Here is a 22,729-nt window from a genome sequence, read left to right on the forward strand (position 1 = left end):
ACGGTGAAGCATGGTGGTGGCAGCATGTTGTGGGGATGTTTTTCAGCAGCAGGGACTGGGAGACTAGTCAGGATTGAGGCAAAGATGAACAGAGCAAAGTATAGAGAGATCCTTGATGATAACCTGCTCCAGACCTCAGACTGGGGCGAAGGTCCACCTTTCGACAGTGACTTTCTAAGCACACAGCCAAGACAACGCAGGAGTGGTTTTGGGACAAGTCTCGCTCTCCATCCAATCTAACAGAGCATGAGAGGATCTGCAGGGAAGAATTCAAGAAACTCCCCAAATACAGGTGTGTCCAGCTTGTAGCGTCATACCCAAGAAGACTCGATTCTGTAATCGCTGGCAAAGGTGCTTCAACAAAGTACTGAGTAAAGGGTCTGAATACTTTATTTTTATTTTTAATTAGCTCAAATTTCTAAACCTGTTTTTGCTTTGTCATTATGCGGTATTGTGTTGATTGATGAGGGGGGGGGGCATTTTAATACATTTTAGAATAAGGCTGTAATGTAACAAAAGGTTGATAAAGTCAATGGGTCTGAATACTTTCCGAAGGCACTGTATTCCTAGACCTGTGATGGCGCATGAGGCCATGTTTTTGCATGCTATCTAGATTAAGTGATGTGTTTTTACCAGTCCTCTATAAAGCCTTCCAGATTCTGAACATATTAGTGTTCATATACCCTTGGTATGGAAATAAGGTGGTCTCTAAAAGATAAATTCTAACTGCAAGTGATCCTAGCCAACAGATTGGACCTTTTTTCTTAACTGATTATACCATAGCAGTACCCTATTTTGGACTGCTGCTGTATGCAGCAGTATAACATTATCCACTCATGCCTGCACACCCGCACGCCTGACCAGCATCACCACCCTGGATGGTTCCGACCTTGAATATGTGGACATCTATAAGTACCTAGGTGTCTGGCTAGACTCTAAACTCTCCTTCCAGACCCATATCAAACATCTCCAATCGAAAATCAAATCAAGAGTCGGCTTTCTATTCCGCAACAAAGCCTCCTTCACTCACGCCGCCAAACTTACCCTAGTAAAACTGACTATCCTACCGATCCTCGACTTCGGCGATGTCATCTACAAAATTGCTTCCAACACTCTACTCAGCAAACTGGATGCAGTTTATCACAGTGCCATCCGTTTTGTCACTAAAGCACCTTATACCACCCACCACTGCGACTTGTATGCTCTAATCGGCTGGCCCTCGCTACATATTCGTCGCCAGACCCACTGGCTCCAGCTCATCTACAAGTCCATGCTAGGTAAAGCTCCGCCTTATCTCAGTTCACTGGTTACGATGGCAACACCCATCCGTAGCACGCGCTCCAGCAGGTGTATCTCACTGATCATCCCTAAAGCCAACACCTCATTTGGCCGCCTTTCGTTCCAGTTCTCTGCTGCCTGTGATTGGAACGAATTGCAAAAATCGCTGAAGTTGGAGACTTTTATCTCCCTCACCAACTTCAAACATCTGCTATCTGAGCAGCTAACCGATCGCTGCAGCTGTACATAGTCTATTGGTAAATAGCCCACCCATTTTCACCTACCTCATCCCCATACTGTTTTTATTTATTTATTTTTCTGCTCTTTTGCACACCAATATCTCTACCTTTACATAACCATCTGATCATTTATCACTCTAGTGTTAATCTGCATAATTGTAATTATTTGCCTACCTTCTCATGCCTTTTGCACACAATGTATATATAGACTCCCCTTTTTTCTACTGTGTTATTGACTTGTTAATTGTTTACTCCATGTGTAACTCTGTGTTGTCTGTTCACACTGCTATGCCTTATCTTGGCCAGGTCGCAGTTGCAAATGAGAACTTGTTCTCAACTAGCCTACCTGGTTAAATAAAGGTGAAATAAAATAAAATAAAATAAAAATGCATGGACAACAGGAATGGAGTCAATGTCACATAGGTGTAAATTTTGTGCATCCATGTTTGTGGGGTGTTTTACCCTGAAGTGGGGGACGATATAGTATGTAGTACAGTAGACTGGTGATGAATTGCAGTTTTTACTACTGCTTTTATGCAGTGTTAAACACTCACCCAGCTCCAATTAGGATGGGAACGTAGGGTACACTCCCTCTCTTACACAATGCTCACATATTTCATATTATACACATTACTAGCGTTTCCCAAACTCGGTCCTTGGGTCCAAGTGGTGCAAGTTTAGTTTTTTTGCTCTAGAGCTAACCAGTTGATTCAACTAATCATCAAGCTTTGATAATTTGAATCTGCAGTGTAGTTTTAAGGCAAAAACCAAAACGTGCATTCCTTCGAGGACCGAGTTTGGGAAACGCTGCATAATACACATGCATATGTCCCAAGCACTAATGCTTGGGACATGTGGCCTCGAGCTTAGTGTCGAAGCATTGGCCCTGCCATGGATGTGGCTTGTCTGTGTTTGCCCGTCTGCATCCATGGGGGAGATACAGCTTGGGATGGTCCAGGGCCGTCCACCGCGACAAATTTGGAACCGTGGCAGGGATTACATTAAATGTCAACATAATGTCATGAGCCGTGTTAGGTTAAACGGTGCTAAGTGCCATGCAATTGATGTATCGGGTATAATTTGCATTGTTATGATGCGTTATGAATAGTCTGGTTGGGGAGGGGAGGTTTTATCTTGTATCCCTGATTTAGCCAATATACAGTTGAAGTCTTAAGTTTAATACACTTAGGTTGGAGTCATTAAAACTCGTTTTTCAACCACTGCACAAATTTATTGTTAATTAACAAACTATAGTTTTGGCAAGTCTGTTAGGACATCTACTTTGTGCATGACACAAGTAATTTTTCCAACAATTGTTTACAGACAGATGATTTCACTTATAATTCACTGTATCACAATTCCAGTGGGTCAGAAGTTTACATACACTAAGTTGACTATGCCTTTAAACAGCTTGGAAAATTCCAGAAAATTATGTCATGGCTTTAGAAGCTTCTGATAGGCTAATTGACATCATTTGAGTCAATTGGAGGTGTACCTGTGGATGTATTTCAAGGCCTACCTTCAAACTTAGTGCCTCTTTGCTTGACATCATGGGAAAATCAAAAGAAATCAGCCAAGACCCCAGAAAAAGAATTGTAGACCTCCACAAGTCTGGTTCATCCTTGGGAGCTATTTCCAAACGCCCGAAGGTACCACTTTCATCTGTACAAACAACAGTACGCAAGTATAAACACCATGGGACCACGCAGCCGTCATACTGCTCAGGAAGGAGACGCATTCTGTCTCCTAGAGATGAATGTACTTTGTTGCGAAAAGTGCAAATCAATCCCAGAACAACAGCAAAGGACCTTGTGAAGATGCTGGAGGAAACCGGTACAAAAGTATCTATATCCACAGTAAAACGAGTCCTATATCGACATAACCTAAAAGGCCGCTCAGCAAGGAAGAAGCCACTGCTTCAAAACCGCCATAAAAAAGCCAGACTACGGTTTGCAACTGCACATGGGGACAAAGATCGTACTTTTTGGAGAAATGTCTTCTGGTCTGATGAAACAAAAATAGAACTGTTTGGCATAATGACCATCGTTATGTTTGGAGGAAAAAGGGGGATGCTTGCAAGCCGAAGGACACCATCCCAATCGTGAAGCACGGGGGTGGCAGCATCATGTTGTGGCGGTGCTTTACAAAATAGATGGTATCATGAGTCAGGAGCATTATGCGGATTATATTGAAGCAACATCTCAAGACAATCAGTCTTAAAGTTAAAGCTTGGTCGCAAATGGGTCTTCCAAATGGACAATGACCCCAAGCATGCTTCCAAAGTTGTTGCAAAATGGCTTAAGGACAACAAAGTCAAGGTATTGGTCATCACAAAGCCCTGACCTCAATCCTATAGAACATTTGTGGGCAGAACTGAAAAAGCGTGTGCGAGCAAGGAGGCCTACAAACCTGACTCAGTTACACCAGCTCTGTCAGGAGGAATGGGCCAAAATTCACCCAACTTATTGTGGGAAGCTTGTGGAAGGCTACTCGAACTGTATGACCCAAGTTAAACAATTTAAAGGCAATGCTACCAAATACTAATTGAGTGTATGTAAACTTCTGACCCACTGGGAATGTGATGAAAGAAATAAAAGCTGAAATAAACCATTCTCTCTACTATTATTCTGACATTTCACATTTTTAAGTAAATTGGTGATCCTAATTTACCTAAAACAGGGATTTGTTACTAGGATTAAATGTCAGGAATTGTGAAACACTGAGTTTAAATGTATTTGGCTAAGGTGTATGTAGACTTCCGACTTCAACTGTATGTACTGAACAAAAATATAAACGCGACAATTTGTTACAGTTCATATGAGGAAATCAGTCAATTTAAATATATTCATTAGGCCCTAATCTATGGATTTCACATGACTGGGAATACAGATATGCATCTGTTGGTCACATATACCTTTAAAAGTTAGGGGTGTGGATCAGAAAAACTGTCAGTATCTGGTGTGACCATCATTTGCCTCATGCAGTGTGAATCATTTCCTTCGCATAGAGTGATTGTAGCCTGTGGAATGTTGTTCCACTCCTCTTCAATGGGTGTGCGAAGTTACTGGATATTGTCTGGAACATGATTGTCGATTCAGAGTGAACATGCTCAATGGGTGAGTATGCAGGCCATGGAACAACTGGGACATTTTCAGCTTTATTTCAGAACTTTCAATTCTCTGGCAATAGCTCTGGTAGACATAACTGCAGTCAACATGCCAATTGCACACTTCCTCAACTTGAAACATCTGTGGCATTGTGTTGTGTGACAAAACTGCACATTTTAGAGTGGCCTTTATTGTCCCCAGCACAAGGTACACCTGTTTAATAATCATGCTGTTTATTAAGCTTCTTGATATGCCACAGCTTTTAGGTGGATGGATTATCTTGGCAAAGGAGAAATACTCAGTAATGGATATGAACACATTTGTGGCACAACATTTGAGAGAAATAAGCTTTTTGTGCATATGGAACATTTCTGGGATCTTTTATTTTAGCTCATGAAACATGGGACCAACACTTTACATGTTATATTATTATTTTTTCAGTGTAATTGAAATGTACAGTGCCTTGCGAAAGTATTCGGCCCCCTTGAACTTTGCGACCTTTTGCCACATTTCAGGCTTCAAACATAAATATATAAAACTGTATTTTTATGTGAAGAATCAACAACAAGTGGGACACAATCATGAAGTGGAACGACATTTATTGGATATTTCAAACTTTTTTAACAAATCAAAAACTGAAAAATTGGGCGTGCAAAATTATTCAGCCCCTTTACTTTCAGTGCAGCAAACTCTCTCCAGAAGTTCAGTGAGGATCTCTGAATGATCCAATGTTGACCTAAATGACTAATGATGATAAATACAATCCACCTGTGTGTAATCAAGTCTCTGTATAAATGCACCTGCACTGTGATAGTCTCAGAGGTCCGTTAAAAGCGCAGAGAGCATCATGAAGAACAAGGAACACACCAGGCAGGTCCGAGATACTGTTGTGAAGAAGTTTAAAGCCGGATTTGGATACAAAATGATTTCCCAAGCTTTAAACATCCCAAGGAGCACTGTGAAAGCGATAATATTGAAATGGAAGGAGTATCAGACCACTGCAAATCTACCAAGACCTGGCCGTCCCTCTAAACTTTCAGCTCATACAAGGAGAAGACTGATCAGAGATGCAGCCAAGAGGCCCATGATCACTCTGGATGAACTGCAGAGATCTACAGCTGAGGTGGGAGACTCTGTCCATAGGACAACAATCAGTCGTATATTGCACAAATCTGGCCTTTATGGAAGAGTGGCAAGAAGAAAGCCATTTCTTAAAAAGTGTCATTTAAAGTTTGCCACAAGTCACCTGGGAGACACACCAAACATGTGGAAGAAGGTGCTCTGGTCAGATGAAACCAAAATTGAACTTTTTGGCAACAATGCAAGATGTTATGTTTGGTGTAAAAGCAACACAGCTCATCACCCTGAACACACCATACCCACTGTCAAACATGGTGGTGGCAGCATCATGGTTTGGGCCTGCTTTTCTTCAGCAGGGACAGGGAAGATGGTTAAAATTGATGGGAAGATGGATGGAGCCAAATACAGGACCATTCTGGAAGAAAACCTGATGGAGTCTGCAAAAGACCTGAGACTGGGACGGAGATTTGTCTTCCAACAAGACAATGATCCAAAACATAAAGCAAAATCTACAATGGAATGGTTCAAAAATAAACATATCCAGGTGTTAGAATGGCCAAGTCAAAGTCCAGACCTGAATCCAATCGAGAATCTGTGGAAAGAACTGAAAACTGCTGTTCACAAATGCTCTCCATCCAACCTCACTGAGCTCGAGCTGTTTTGCAAGGAGGAATGGGAAAAAATGTCAGTCTCTCGATGTGCAAAACTGATAGAGACATACCCCAAGCGACTTACAGCTGTAATCGCAGCAAAAGGTGGCGCTACAAAGTATTACCTTAAGGGGGCTGAATAATTTTGCACGCCCAATTTTTCAGTTTTTGATTTGTTAAAAAAGTTTTAAATATCCAATAAATGTCGTTCCACTTCATTATTGTGTCCCACTTGTTGTTGATTCTTCACAAAAAAATACAGTTTTATATCTTTATGTTTGAAGCCTGAAATGTGGCAAAAGGTCGCAAAGTTCAAGGGGGCCGAATACTTTCGCAAGGCACTGTATGTACTCTGAATATAGTCCGTTTTTTTTGTATCAGATTTAAAGTAACATAATACCATAAATGAATTAATACTTTACATACCAAATATTTTTGGGGGATGTTATTCTGTCTGTTCTGTCTGTTTATTTTAAACAATCATGTTAATCATCTGTAAATGTCAGTGTAGTTAGCTGTTTACTATCACCCTTTTGGTGCATCTCAATTTCTGGAATTTAAGTTAGATAACGAAGGTCATTTTTCATTCATATTGCATCTCTTTCACCCCTCTTCCAATAGAGCCCCACAGTGGAGGTGTCATAATACCCATAAAACCTAGCAGTCAAACAGGGAAATGTTTCCAATCGCCGGGGTAAGCCTACACAAAACACAGCCCTTATTTTAAGTGTTTCTAAAATTGGAACCATTTCCCTGTGACCACTAGGTTTTATGGGTATTATGACTCATACTGTGGTACTCTATTCAGATCTGTGAATGTGACCAGAGGAATGACCAATGTCCCAGTTACTGGTAGAGCTGCATTAAGCCAGCCAGAGGGGGCCAGTGTTATTAACTGTGTCAATTAGAGTTGTGTGGATCCACAGATTCTCACAGACAGTAATGGACTGTGAGGAGAAATTCCACTAAAGTGATTGATCAGAGTTTTCAGAGTAGTGTCTGAATTATTTGATGGTCAACATTAACATGTTATGAAGTCTCTGAATCCTTAAACACAGTTCTCAAAGACCATGCCAAGAAGTCCCATATTTTAGCTTTTGCTTAAAGTCCAGAAGAGACCATAACTCACCATTGGGTGAATATACTGTGAATGTTACATATTTCCTGTGGTTATTTTTCGATTTGCATTTTGTGGTGTGTGTAATATGGCAGACTCATTAGATCCAAATCCACCTGCATCTCATAATTAATCACGCTGCCCTGATATTCCTCCAAATCAAAAAGCGGGCTCATCAGCAGCGGCCATCATCAAACGGAGATGTCCTGTCATCTGCCTGGCGTTGTTTAGCGACTGTCATGCTCTGTTACTCATGGCAGGAACCCATTTGAGCCTGACTAATGCAGACATAGCAGAAAGAGGCTGGGTGGCAGGGCTCAATGCATACTCTGCATTTGGTTTTATACACTGAGGTCACCGAGCCTCTGTATTTGTTAGCTGACTTCGGAACGCAGTGCAAGAATATTTTCTCTGGGTAGTCCGGTAAGAAAGACCTGAAACTGAATGCCATCCCTTTAGTTGATCATTTCTCCTTGATAGTATATAGAATGCTCATGGACAGGTAGACATGCTGACCTTACTTCATTGATACAGATCGAAGTGGGCCATAGCTCCTAGTAATGCAGTCAACCAAGGTCAATGCCAACAACACTTAATGTCAATGAAAATATTGCAGTGAATCAACATTCAACCTTTTTTAGGACTGTATGGCTTTTTCTCTTATTTGCTTATACTCCTCTCTCTCGTCTTGCTCAGACTCCCTCCCTCTCCGTGACCTCTATTCGTGAGTCTATTTGTTGCCCGAGGTCAGTTTGTCATAGAGAGCACAAGCTTTTCTCACTTGGTCACGGTGATTCAATGATATGAGTGTATAAACAAGCGTATCAGGCAGGGATATGACATCTAGCTGTTCTCTTCCCCTCCTCTTCTCTCGCCCTTTCCCCCTCCCACAGACAGACATACTGTACCTCTCTCTCTCATACTCACACACACACTGTTTCCCTCCCGCTTTCTCTATCACACACAAACATACACACATTGTGGGAGTTCGCGTCCTCCTTGTGAGGTGGATTATTCCTGCCCTGGGAATCCCAGCCCAGCTCATTTGATCCTGAATCCCCTGAGATGTGACTCATTTTAAATTAAGATAGCAAACAAGACAGCCTCGTTAAGGCGCACTGATGCACCCATTAGCATCAGCACTTTCCTCGTTAGACCCCGTATCAGGATTCTCTCCCACCAAATGATGTCCTGTCATTCCTTCACGCTGACTGGAAGGTTCAGGATTAATGTCAGATATGGCCCACAGCTCACCACTGTTGTTATTCTCCAGTTATGGGACTGGTTGATTTCCTTCCTGTTTCAACTTTTATATGTGACACCCCCTTTGTCCGCCCCTCCCCCCTTTCCCCTACAAATGGCACTGCAGGGAAATACATCCATTGTTAGGATCCCCCTTGTTTTGATGCAGCATGACAGTCAAGTTGCATCAGTGATTTGTTCTGTGTTGGGGCATGAAAACCCTCTTCTTATCACCTCTCCTATGTTCATTTGGAGTTTACAGCTTTCTCTGCCTTGTAAAAAAGCCTGGTCCTTAGTCCCAACTTTATGGTTGACCATCAGGGTTGAGTTAACTTACCTTAAAATTCCAGTCAACTCAAAAAGGGAACTAAATTCAAAATGAATGTCGTTGAAGAGAATTGGAATTTTTGTATTCTTGCTGAGTTGACTGGAATTGAAATGGAATTGACTGCAAACCTGTTGCCCATTGTCTCAAATTTACTGAGTTTATTGTGATGGTTATTTACACGTTTTCTTCATGTAAACTGCACCATTCAGCCCGACTGCTTATTACAACTTTAAAGGCCCAATGCAGCAGATTTTATCTCAATATCAAATCATTTCAGGGTAACAATTAATTACCTTACTGTGATTGTTTTCAATTAAGATGGTCAAAAAGCAACAAAATAATAGCTTCTTAGCAGAAAGCAATTTCTCAAGCAAGAGTTTTGCTAGAAGTGACTGGGAGTGATCTGAGTGGGGAGGGGAAAACGAGCTGTTATTGGAAGAGAGGTTTGAAACTCTCTTTCTTATTGGTCTATTAACTAATTAACCACCTGGTGATGCCACATAGTTGTTTGAAATATATATAAAACACAGGAAAATCACGGTTTTGACTGCACTGGGCCTTTAATCATATGCTTCCCATATGCTTGCACAAAAGAGTGACAGAAACTGCCCTTGCATGTCCGGTATCATTTCAAGCTCTACCTGCTATTTTGTATGTTCCTTTTTGTGTACTATACTGTTTGTTCTTGTTATTTAAATGTATTGATGAATACATGGCACCTGTTCGGACTAAGCATGATCCGTGTCTTTCTGCCCGTCTGTCAGTTTGTGCTTTCTGCGCTGTGGACTATGCTGTAGTGAGGTGGAAGGTTTTCCCTCTGTTTGAATACATTTCATTTAGAATTTTTTTCATCGCCTTTCCCGCTACCTCTGGCCTTCAGTCAGTGGTCGTTTTATTCCTCGGAATGCAGAAAAAATGTTTTTTCTTAGAACATCTGAGAAGGTATGCTTTTCTGTCCCTCAGAATGCAGACAGTTGTTACGTTTTTGTGTCTCTTGTTAACATGCATCAATAATGTTCAGTATCCATGCCCCTGCATGCAGTAAGTTGCTTGTGCTATTTCTCCATCTTTCACCTACATCCTCCCCAGGACATCCTCTTCTTTCGGGGTTTCAGCTAAACCAATGATCTCCGCCCACCTACTGAGATGTTTGCTGTTGTCTATTGTCAGACCTTGAACTGTCTGTGATCAGTGATTTTCTCTCACTGTTATATTTTATGACTTTGAATACTGTTCAAAATGTTGACCACCCCCCTCCTCCCAAACAGGCTGTGAATTGTTAGAAAATCCATCAATGTTTTTATGCACCCTGTTTGGCAAGAACTGAAGATATATTTTGGTAATTTTTTTCACACATTTCTCCTGTCTGATTCGAACACTTAATTATGCGTCCCGCTAGCGGGACAACATCCGGTGAAGCTGGAGGGGGCACAATTAAAAAAAATAATCATACAAATTATGGATATTAAACATTAAGGTACATACAAGTGTCTTATATCGGTTGAAAGGTTGAAATTCTTGTTAATCTAACTGCACTGTGCGATTTACAAATCAAATTTTATTTGTCACATACACATGGTTAGCGAAATGCTTGTGCTTCTAGTTCCGACAATGTAGTAATAACCAACGAGTAATCTAACCTAACAATTCACAACAACTACCTTATACACGCAAGTGTAAAGGGATGAAGAATATGTACATAAAGATATATGAATGAGTGATGGTACAGAACAGCATAGGCAAGATGCAGTAGATGGTATCGAGTACAGTATATACATATGAGATGAGGAATGTAGGGTATGTAAACATATAAAAGTGGCATTGTTTAAAGTGGCTAGTGATACATGTAGTACATAAAGTTGGCAAGATGCAGTAGATGGTATAGAGTGCAGTATATACATATGAGAAGAGTCATGTAGGGTATGTAAACATTATATTAAGTGGCATTGTTTAAAGTAGCTAGTGATACATTTTTTACATCCATTTTTCCAATATTAAAGTGGCTGGAGTTGAGTCAGTATGTTGGCAGCAGCCACTCAATATTAGTGGTGGCTGTTTGACAGTCTGATGGCCTTGAGATAGAAGCTGTTTTTCAGTCTCTCGGTCCCTGCTTTGATGCACCTGTACTGACCTCGCCTTCTGGATGATAGCGGGGTGAACAGGCAGTGGCTCGGGTGGTTGTTGTCCTTGATGATCTTTATGGCCTTCCTGTGACATCGGGTGGTGTAGGTGTCCTGGAGGGCAGGTAGTTTGCCCCCGGTGATGCGTTGTGCAGACCTCACTACCCTCTGGAGAGCCTTACGGTTGTGGGTGGAGCAGTTGCCGTACCAGGCGTTGACACAGCCCGACAGAGTGCTTTTGGTGACAAGCCGAATTTCTTCAGCCTCCTGAGGTTGAAGAGGCGCTGCTGCGCCTTCTTCAAAACGCTGTCTGTGTGGGTGGACCAATTCAGTTGGTCCGTGGTGTGTACGCCGAGGAACTTAAAACTTACTACCCTCTCCACTACTGTCCCGTCGATGTGGATAGGGAGGTGCTCCCTCTGCTGTTTCCTGAAGTCCAAGATCCTCTCCTTGTTTTGTTGACGTTGAGTGTGAGGTTATTTTCCTGACACCACACTCCGAGGGCCCTCGCCTCCTCCCTGTAGGCCATCTCTTCGTTGTTGGTAATCAAGCCTACCACTGTAGTGTAGTCTGCAAACTTGATGATTGAGTTGGAAGCATGCATGGCCACGCAGTCGTGGGTGAACAGTGAGAACAGGAGAGGGCTCAGAACGAACCCTTTTGGGGCCCCAGTGTTGAGGATCAGCGGGGTGGAGATGTTGTTACCTACCCTCACCACCTGGGGGCGGCCCGTCAGGAAGTCCAGTACCCAGTTGCACAGGGCGGGCTCGAGACCCAGGGTCTCGAGCTTGATGACGAGTTTGGAGGATACTATGGTGTTAAATGCTGAGCTGTAGTCGATGAACAGCATTCTCACATAGGTATTCCTCTTGTCCAGATGGGTTAGGGCAGGGTGGTTGTGATTGCGTCGTCTGTGGACCTATTGGGTCGGTAAGCAAATTGGAGTGGGTCTAGGGTGTTGGGTAGGGTGTCGGTGGAGGTGATATGGTCCTTGACTAGTCTCTCAAAGCACTTCATGATGACGGAAGTGAGTGCTATGGGGCAGTAGTCGTTTAGCTCAGTTACCTTAGCTTTCTTGGGAACCGGAACAATGGTGGCCCTCTTGAAGCATGTGGGAACAACAGACTGGGATAAGGATTGATTGAATATGTCCGTAAACACACCAGCCAGCTAGTCTGCGCATGCTCTGAGGACGCGGCTGGGGATGCCATCGGCTGCAGTGAAGGAGACCATACATACATATCCCAACCAGAAGCCATGGATTACCAGTAACATTCACACTGAGCTAAAGGCTAGAGCTGCCACTTTCAAGGAGCGGGAGACTAATCCTATCCCTTATATGCTCGCTTTGAGGCAAGCAACACTGAACCATGCACGAGAGCACCAGCTGTGTAATCAGGCTCTCTGTAGCCAATGTGAGTAAGACCCTGATACAGGTTGACATTCACAAGGCCGCAAGGCTAAACTGATTACCAGGATGCATAATCTGACAAGTGTCTTCACTGACATTTTCAACCTCTCCCTCACCCAGTCTGTAATACCTACATGTTTTAAGCAGAACACCATAGTCCCTGTGTCCAAGAACGCCAAGGTAACTGGTCTAAATGACTATTGCCCTGTAGCCCTCACATCTGTAGCCACGAAATGCTTTGAAAGGCTGCTCGTGGCTCACATCAACACCATCATCCCAGACACCCTGGATCCACTCCAATTCGCATACTGTTCAATGACGCGCACAACTCCAACACCACCATCAAGTTTGTTGACGACCCGGTGGTAGGCCTGATCACTGACAACAATGAGACATCCTATATTGAGGAGGTCAGAGACCTAGCAGTGTGGTGCCATGACAACAACCTCTCCCACAATGTCAGCAAGGCAAAAGAGCTGAAAGTGTCACGCCTGCTCCCGCTCTCCCTCTCTGGTGCTCTCTGGTGCTCCTCACAGAATGCTGACACCACTAAAGGAAGCATCAGCGAGTGGTTGGTGACGTCGGGTCCGGGTGCTGTCACCGATGGAACTGGGGGTGCCTCAGCTAGCTCGTCGGGCTTCCACGCCTTAGCTGGCTCGAGAGGTCTTCTCGCCTCTTTGGGCTCAGCAGGCGTCCACCCCACATCATGTTTCAGCTAGCCCGTCAGGCTTTCACATCTCAGCCGGATCGTCAGGCTCCCACGCCTTTGCCGGGTCGTCTGGCTACCACTCCTCAGCCAGCTTGTCCAGCGCCACGCCCATGCCTCGGCTGGCCCGTCAGGCTCACCCAGGTGGGATGCCGGGTGGCGCCCCTAGAGGGGGAGGGGGTACTGTCATGCCTGCTCCCACTCTCCCTCTCTGGCGCTCGAGGGCGCCAGGCTGCCCTTCATTACGCACACCTGCCACCGTCATTACGTGCAGCTGGGCAGTATTGGACTCACCTGGACTCCATTACTTTGTTGATTACCCCTTTTATATTTGTCTGCTCCTCAGTTTGTTCCCTGTGTCAGCAAGGATGTTGTTATTTTTCCCCTGTCCAGACGATGTTCCTGTTCTGTTATATGTCTGTTAATTAAATGTTCACTACCTGTACCTGCTTCTTAACTCCAGCGTTGATCCTCACAGAGAGTGGACTCCAAGAAACGGAGGGCCGAGTTCGCACCCATTCACATCAACAAGGCTGTAGTGGAGCGGGTCGAGAGCTTCAAGTTCCTCTGTGTCAACATCACACCAACACAGGCATGAAGAGGCTGAAAATATTTGGCACGGGTCATCAGATACTCAAATGGTTATACAGTTGCACCATTTGGTGCCTCTTGACTGTCTCCATTACCACTTGGTATGACAACTGCTTGGCATCAGACCGCAAGGCACTACAGAGGGTGGTGCGTATGGCCCAGTACATCATTAGGGGTGAGCTCCCTGCCATCCAGGACCTATATACCAGGCGGTGTCAGAGGAAGGCCCTAAAAATGGTGAACGACTCCCGCCACCCATTTCGTAGACTGTTCTCTCTGCTAACGCACGGCAAGCGGTACCGATGCACCAAGTTTGGAACTAACAGGACCCTGAACAGCTTCTACCCCCAAGCAATAAGACTTCCAAATAGTTCATTCTGGTAGCTATTTGGTTAACCATTTAACTATCTGCATTCAGCCTTTGCTTTCATTCAGCCACATGAGCATTAGTGAGGTCGGGCACTGATGTTGGGCGATTAGGCCTGGCTCGCAGTCGGCGTTCCAATTCAGCTCAAAGGTGTTCGATGGGGTTGAGGTAAGGGCTCTGTGCACGCAAGTCAAGTTCTTCCACACAGATCTCCACAAACCATTTCTGTATGGACCTCGCTTTATGCACTGTGGCTTTGTCATGCTGAAACAGGAAAAGGCCTTCCCTAAACTATTGCCACAAAGTTGGAAGCACAGAATCGTCTAGAATGTCATTGTATGCAGAAGCGTTAAGATTTCACTGGAACTAAGGGGCCTAGCCCGAATCATGAAAAACAGCCCCAGACCATTATTCCTCCTCCACCAGACTTTACATTTAGCACTATGCATTCGGGCAGGTAGTGTTCTCCTGCCATCCGCAAAACCCAGATTCGTCCGTCAGCCTGCCAGATAGTGAAGCGTAACTCATCACTCCAGAGAACACGTTTCCGCCGCTCCAGAATCCAATGGCGGCGAGCTTTACACCACTCTGGCCGACTTTTGGCATTGAGCATGGTGAAATTAGGCTTGGGTGCGGCTGCTCGGCTGTGGAAACCCCTTTCATGAAGCTCCTGACTAACAGTTCTTGTGCTGACGTTGCTTCCAGAGGCAGGTTGGAGTGAGTGTTGCAACCAAGGTCAGACCATTTTTACACGCTACGCGCTTCAACACTCTGTGATCCCGTACTGTGAGCTTGTGTGGCCTACCACTTAATGACTGAGCCGTTGTTGCTCCAATAAGTTTCGACTTCACAATAACAGCATTTACAGTTGACCGGGGCAGCTCTATCAGGGGAGAAATTTGACAAACTGAAAGGTGGCATTCTATGACGGTGCCATGTTGAAAGTCACTGACTGAGCTCTTCCGTAAGGCCATTCAACACAAAAATCCAGAAAATCACATTTGTATGATTTTTAGGTAATTAATTAGCATTTTATTGCATGACATAAGTATTTGATCACCTACCAACCAGTAAGAATTCCGGCTCACACAGGCCTGTTAGTTTTTCTTTAAGAAGCCCTCCTGTTCTCCACTCATTACTTGTATTAACTGCAACTGTTTGAACTCGTTACCTGTATAAAAGACACCTGTCCACACACTCAATCAAACAGACTCCAATTTCTCCACAATGGCCAAGACCAGAGAGCTGTGTAAGGACATCAGGGATAAAATTGTAAACCTGCACGAGGCTGGGATGGGCTTCAGGACAATAGGCAAGCAGCTTGGTGAGAAGGCAACAACTGTAGGCGCAATTATTAGAAAATGGAAGAAGTTCAAGATGACGGTCAATCACCCTCGGTCTGGAACTCCATGCAAGATCTCACCTCGTGGGGCATCAATGATCATGAGGAAGGTGAGGGATCAGCCCAGAACTACACGGCAGGACCTGGTCAATGAGCTGAAGAGAGCTGGGACCACAGTCTCAAAGAAAACCATTAGTAACACACTACGCCGTCATGGATTAAAATCCTGCAGCGCACGCAAGGTCCCCTTGCTCAAGCCAGCGCATGTCCAGGCCAGAGGAGGAATGGGAAAAGGTCATGTGGTCTGATGATACAAAAATTTAGCTTTTTGGTCTAAACTCCACTCGCCGTGTTTGGAGGAAGAAGAAGGATGAGTACAACCCCAAGAACACCATCCCAACCGTGAAGCATGGAGGTGGAAACATCATTCTTTGGGGATGCTTTTCTGCAAAGGGGACAGGATGACTGGATGGATGGATGGGGCCATGTATCACGAGATCTTGGCCAACAACCTCCTTCCCTCAGTTAGAGCATTGAAGATGGGTTGTGGCTGGGTCTTCCAGCATGACAACGACCTGAAACACACAGCCAGGGCAACTAAGGAGTGGCTCCGTAAGAAGCATCTCAAGGTCCTGGATTGGCCTAGCCAGTCTCCAGACCTGAACCCAATAGAAAATCTTTGGAGGGAGCTGAAAGTCCGTATTGCCCAGCGACAGCCCCAAAACCTGAAGGATCTGGAGAAGGTCTGCATGGAGGAGTGGGCCAAAATCCCTGCTGCAGTGTGTGCAAACCTGGTCAAGAACTACAGGAAACGTATGATCTCTGTAATTGCAAACAAAGGTTTCTGTACCAAATATTAAGTTCTGCTTTTCTGATGTATCAAATACTTATGTCATGCAATAAAATGCTAATTAATTACTTAAAAATCATACAATGTGATTTTCTGGATTTTTGTTTCAAATTCCGTCTCTCACAGTTGAAGTGTACCTATGATAACAATTTCAGACCTCTACATGCTTTGTAAGTAGGAAAACCTGCAAAATCGGCAGTGTATCAAATACTTGTTCTCCCCACTCTATAGCGTACATATCTACCTCAATTATCTCGCACCCCTGCACATCGACTCAGTACTGGTAACCTGTGTACAGTATATAGCAAAGTTATCATTACTCATTTTGTATTTATTGTTACTATTCCTTTTATTATTACGTGTTATTTCTTCTCTATTATTTGTATTTTTTATTTCTCTCTGCATTGTTGGGAAGGGCCAGTAAGTACGCATTTCACAGTCTACACCTGTTGGTTACGAAGCATGTGACCAATAATATTTTATTTGATGTGAGCAGAAAACGCTTTCTCCAAATTCCTTCTTGTGTGGTTGGTTGAATGGTTGGTATGTGTGTGGTTGGTTGGTTGATTGGTCTGTGTGACACCCATGCCATGCTAACAGTCATTGGTTTTCGTGGTGGGTAAGTATCTGGGCTGAGAAAAGGTCACTTTTCACCCTTTCACCGAGGGGTCAAGGGTCCTCATTGTGAAGGTCAGGCTACACACACAAACATCTAATGTACACTATATTGCACCAATGATTGGTTATTACAAGTCATTTGCAGTATGTATTAATACTGTATAAAGAAATATAACCTGGTCTCAGAGCATCCCCAAATCCGTAAACTTGGCACCCTCATAGATATCATCCTAACCAACTTGCCCTCCAATACACCTCTGCTGTTTTCAACCAAGATCTCAGCGATCACTGCCTCATTGCCTGCATCCATAATGGGTCTGCGGTCAAACGACCACCCCTCATCACTGTCAAAATCCCCCCTAAAACACTTCAACAAGCAGGCCTTTCTAATCGACCTGGCCCGGGTATCTTGGAAGGATATTGACCTCATCCCATCAGTAGAGGATGCCTGGTTATTCTTTAAAAGTGCCTTCCTCACCATCTTAAATAAGCATGCCCCATTCAAAAAATGTAGAACCAAGAACAGATATAACCCTTGGTTCTCTCCAGACCTGACTGCCCTTGACCAGCACAAAAACATCCTGTGGCGTTCAGCATTAGCATCAAACAGCCCCCGTGATATGCAACTTTTCAGGGAAGTTAGGAACCAATATACACAGGCTGTAACGGCTTTCTTCTATCTCCTCCTCTGACGAGGAGGTGTAGCAAGGATCGGACCAAAATGCAGCGTGGCTATTGCGATCCATGTTTATTTAACAATGATGAAAAAACATGAACTGTACAAAAAACAATAAACGTAATGTGAAAACCGAAACAGCCTAAACTGGTGCAAACTAACACAGAGGACACTAAGGACAATCACCCACGAAACACCCAAAGAATATGGCTGCCTAAATATTGTTCCCAATCAGAGACAACGATAAACACCTGCCTCTGATTGAGAACCACTTCAGACAGCCATAGACTTCACTAGAACACCGCACTAAGCTACAATCCCAACACACCACATACAAAAACCCATGCCACACCCTGGCCTGACCAAATAAATTAAAATAAACACAAAATACTTTGACCAGGGCGTGACAGAACCCCCCCCCCCCCCCCCTAAGGTGCGGACTCCCGGACGCACATCAAAACAATAGGGAGGGTCCGGGTGGGCGTCTGTCCATGGTGGCGGCTCCGGCGCGGGACGTGGACCCCACTCTATCAAAGTCTCAGTCCCTCCTCCTCGCGTCCCTGGATAGTCCACCCTCGCCGCCGACCATGGCCTAGTAGTCCTCACCCAGAACCCCACTGGACTGATGGGCAGCTCGGGACTGAGGGGCAGCTCGGGACTGAGGGGTAGCTCGGGACTGAGGGGTAGCTCGGGACTGAGGGGTAGCTCAGCACTAAGAAGAAGCTCAGCACTGAGAAGAAGCTCAGCACTGAGAGGAAGCTCAGCACTGAGAAGAAGCTCAGCACTGAGAGGAAGCTCAGGCAGGTAGTTGGATTTGGCAGATCCTGGCTGGCTGGCGGTTCTGGCAGATCCTGGCTAACTGGCGGATCTGGAAGAGTCTCGCTGACTGGCAGATCTGGAAGAGTCTGGCTGACTGGCAGATCTGGAAGAGTCTGGCTGACTGGCGGATCTGGAAGAGTCTGGCTGACTGGCGGATCTGGAAGAGTCTGGCTGACTGGCAGATCTGGAAGAGTCTGGCTGACTGGCAGATCTGGAAGAGTCTGGCTGACTGGCTGCTCTGGCTGCTCCATGCTGACTGGCTGCTCCATGCTGACTGGCTGCTCCATGCTGCTCCATGCTGACTGGCTGCTCCATGCTGACTGGCGACTCTGGCTGCTCCATGCTGACTGGCGGCTCTGGCTGCTCCATGCTGACTGGCGGCCCTGGCTGCTCCATGCAGACTGGCGGCTCTGGCTGCTCCATGCTGACTGGCGGCTCTGGCTGCTCCATGCAGACTGGCAGCTCTGGCGGCTCCTTGCAGACTGGCAGCTCTGGCGGCTCCTTGCAGACTGGCAGCTTTGGCGGCATCCTGCAGACTGGCAGCTCTGGCGGCTCCTTGCAGACTGGCAGCTCCTTACAGACTGGCAGCTCCTTGCAGACCGGCAGCTCCTTGCAGACCGGCAGCTCCTTGCAGACCGGCAGCTCCTAGAGCCGGCTTCATGGCACTTGGCTCGATGCTCACTCTAGCCCGGCCGATATGCGGAGCTGGAATGTACCGCACCGGGCTATGCACCCGCACTGGAGACACCGTGCGCACCATAGCATAACACGGTGCCTGCCCGGTCTCTCTAGCCCCCCGGTAAGCACAGGGAGTTTGCGCAGGTCTCCTACCTGGCGTAGCCATACTCCCTGTTAGCCCCCCCCCCAATACATTTTTGGGGCTGACTCTCGGGCTTCCATCCGCGTCGCCGTGCTGCCTCCTCATACCAGCGCCTCTCCGCTTTCGCCGCCTCCAGGGCGGCGATTTTCTCCTGGCTGAGCCCAGGGTCCTCTTCCATCAAGGATCTCCTCCCAAGTCCAGAATTCCTTATTTCGTATCTCCTGCTGCCGCTGTTGCTTCTGCTGCTGCTCCTGCCTGTTGACACGCCGCTTGGTCCTGTTGTGGTGGGTGATTCTGTAACGGCTTTCTTCTATCTCCTCCTCTGACGAAGAGGTGTAGCAAGGATCGGACCAAAATGCAGCGTGGCTATTGCGATCCATGTTTATTTAACAATGATGAAAAAACATGAACTGTACAAAAAACAATAAACGTAATGTGAAAACCGAAACAGCCTAAACTGGTGCAAACTAACACAGAGGACACTAAGGACAATCACCCACGAAACACCCAAAGAATATGGCTGCCTAAATATGGTTCCCAATCAGAGACAACGATAAACACCTGCCTCTGATTGACAACCACTTCAGACAGCCATAGACTAGAACACCGCACTAAACTACAATCCCAACACACCACATACAAAAACCCATGCCACATTCGGGCCTGACCAAATAAATTAAAATAAACACAAAATACTTTGACCAGGGCGTGACACAAGCAGTTAGGAAAGCTAAGGATAGCTTTTTCAAGCAGAAATGTTCATCCTGTAGCACAAACTCAAAAAAGTTCTGGGACACTGTAAAGTCCAAGGAGAATAAGAGCACCTCCTCCCAGCTCCCCACTGCACTGAGGCTAGGAAACAATGTCACCACCGATAAATCCACTATAATTGTCAATTTCAAGAAGCATTTTTCTACGGCTGGCCATGCTTTCCACCTGGCTACCCCTATCCCGATCAACAGCCCTCCACCCCCGATAGCAACTCGCCCAAGCCTCCCCCACTTCTCCTTCACCCAAATCCAGATAGCTGATGTTCTGAAAGAGCTGCAAAATCTGGACCCCTACAAATCAGCCGGGCTAGACAAATCTGGACCCTCTCTTTCTAAAATAATCAGCCAAAATAGTTGCAACCCCTATTACTAGCCTGTTTAACTTCTCTTTCGTATCGTCTGAGATTCCTACAGATTGTAAAGCTGCCGCGGTCATCCCCCTCTTCAAAGGGGGAGACATTCTAGACCCAAACTGTTACAGACCTATATCTATTCTACCCTGCTTTTCTAAGGTCTTCGAAAGCCAAGTTAACAAACAGATTAAATCAAATCAAATCAAAGTTTATTTGTCACGTGCGCCGAATACAACCTTACAATGCTTACTTACAGGCTCTAACCAATGGTGCGAAAAGAAAAAAAAGGTGTGTGTAGGTAAGTAAAGAAATAAAACAACAGTAAAAATACATTTTAAAAAAGAGTAGCAAGGCTATATACAGGCACCTGTTAGTCAGGCTTATTGAGATACTGTGTACATGTAGGTAGATTACCGACCATTTCGAATCCCACCGTACCTTCTCCGCTATGCAATCAGGTTTCAGAGCTGGTCATGGGTGCACCTCAGTCACGCTCAAGGAACTAAACGATATCATAAGTGCCATTGATAAGAGACATTACTGTGCAGCGGTATTCATCGACCTGGCTAAGGCTTTCGACTCTGTCAATCACAACATTCTTATTGGCAGACTCGTCTGGTTCACCAACTACTCTCTGATAGAGTTCAGTGTGTCAAATCGGAGGGCCTGTTGTTCGGACGTCTCGCAGCCTCTATGGGGGTGCCACAGGGTTAAATTCTCGGGCCGACACTCTTCTCTGTATACATCAATGATGTCGCTCTTGCTAGTTATTCTTTGATCCACCTCTACGCAGACGACACCATTCTCTATACCTCTGGCCCTTCTTTGGACACTGTGTTAACTAATCTCCAGACGCGTTTCAATGCCATACAACTCTCCTTCCATGACCACCAACTGCTCTTAAATGCAAGTAAAACTAAATGCATGTTCTTCAACCGATCGCTGCCCACACCTGCCCACCCGTCCAGCATCACTACTCTGAACGGTTCTTACTTAGAATATGTGGACACCTACAAATACCTAGGTGTCTGGTTAGACTGTAAACTCTCCTTCCAGACTCACATTAAACATCTCCAATCCAGAATTAAATCTAGAATCTGCTTCCTATTTCGCAACAAAGCATGCTTCACTCATTGTTACGGATACAGGTATCCTGTGTCTGTGTGTGTATCCTGTGTTCTTTTCTCTCCTCCCCTCACAGGTGAAAATCATCACTCCCCAATCAGTCAACAATCAATCATCAATCAGAAGACACACCTCCTCCTGTTTCCTACCCTATCACAGTTCCTTTCCCTTGGTTTAAAAACCCCATCAGTTGTTTGCTCTAGAGCGCAATCTCTCTGTAAATGCCATGTATGTAGATCTCTGTGTTTCACTCTCTCTTTGTGTCTTAACCTCTCTTTTGTTTGAGCACCTCCATAGCACTTTGTCATCACCTGTGAGTATTGTTTTTGGTTATGGTGTTTGATTGCTGGTGGGAAAAGGGGAAACCAAGACAAGTCGCCCATGGGCATACACTACCCGTAGGTAGACTTTGTTAAATACACTAGTTAGAACTGGGCGGACCACCCACTGTATTTTTGGTTAGTTAGCTGTTGTTAAAATAGGCTAGTCTAGCTTAGGGGTGTTTTGGATGCTTATTGTTTCTTTCCTTGGGTCCAGCTCAGCCCCTTTTCCTGCTCCCCCCATTACCGTGTGTTTTACAATAAACCCTGAGTTTGACGGTATATTTCAGTTGTCGTGGTTATTTCGTTCACACTTTTACTTTGTCACAATTATAATTTGCATGAGTTATGTTACGGGCCTCATTACCATCCCCCCCCTAGACTGTCGGGCCAGAAGGGATTCGTAACATAAGTGGAGCCTCGTCCGGGATCTGTCTTTACTGACACCCATGCTGCTCATGTAGATTGTTGTAGTGGTATAGTTCAGTGTTGAGCGTCATAGCTGAAGTAGCATTAGTGTTTGCTATTTTCTTTGGCTCTTGTGAAGTAGTTTAAGATGGCTACTTTTGATTTGAAATCCTTTTTGGATAACCCTTCGTGGGAGGTTTTTGATAAATGTCGTAGAGTTGATTTAATGACCTTGGCTGACCATTATTCAGTATCGATTCCACAGAATGTAGTTAAGTCGGAGGTTAAAAAGCTTTTGTTAAATGTATTGTTGGAAGAGCAGGTGCTTGTGTTACCGCTGCCTGAGCCTACTACCCCTGTAGGGGATGTTGCTGCTCCTGTAAGCCCATTGG

At 45.1% G+C, this 22,729-nt stretch overlaps 1 protein-coding gene across 1 annotated transcript in view; it reads left to right on the forward strand.

Annotated features, from left to right (window-relative positions):
• Nucleotides 1–22,224, forward strand: part of LOC139383965 (protein phosphatase 1A-like) — a 36,809-nt gene extending 14,585 nt beyond the window's left edge. The window contains exon 5 of the mRNA XM_071128590.1: nucleotides 21,686–22,224. Within this exon, the coding sequence (XP_070984691.1) occupies nucleotides 21,686–21,787 (102 nt within the window). The 3' untranslated portion in view covers nucleotides 21,788–22,224. The remainder of the gene's footprint in view (nucleotides 1–21,685) is intronic.
• Nucleotides 22,225–22,729: the final 505 nt, after the last annotated feature.

Source organism: Oncorhynchus clarkii, chromosome 25 (assembly GCF_045791955.1).
Source record: "Oncorhynchus clarkii lewisi isolate Uvic-CL-2024 chromosome 25, UVic_Ocla_1.0, whole genome shotgun sequence".
Classification (NCBI taxonomy): Eukaryota; Metazoa; Chordata; class Actinopteri; order Salmoniformes; family Salmonidae; genus Oncorhynchus; species Oncorhynchus clarkii.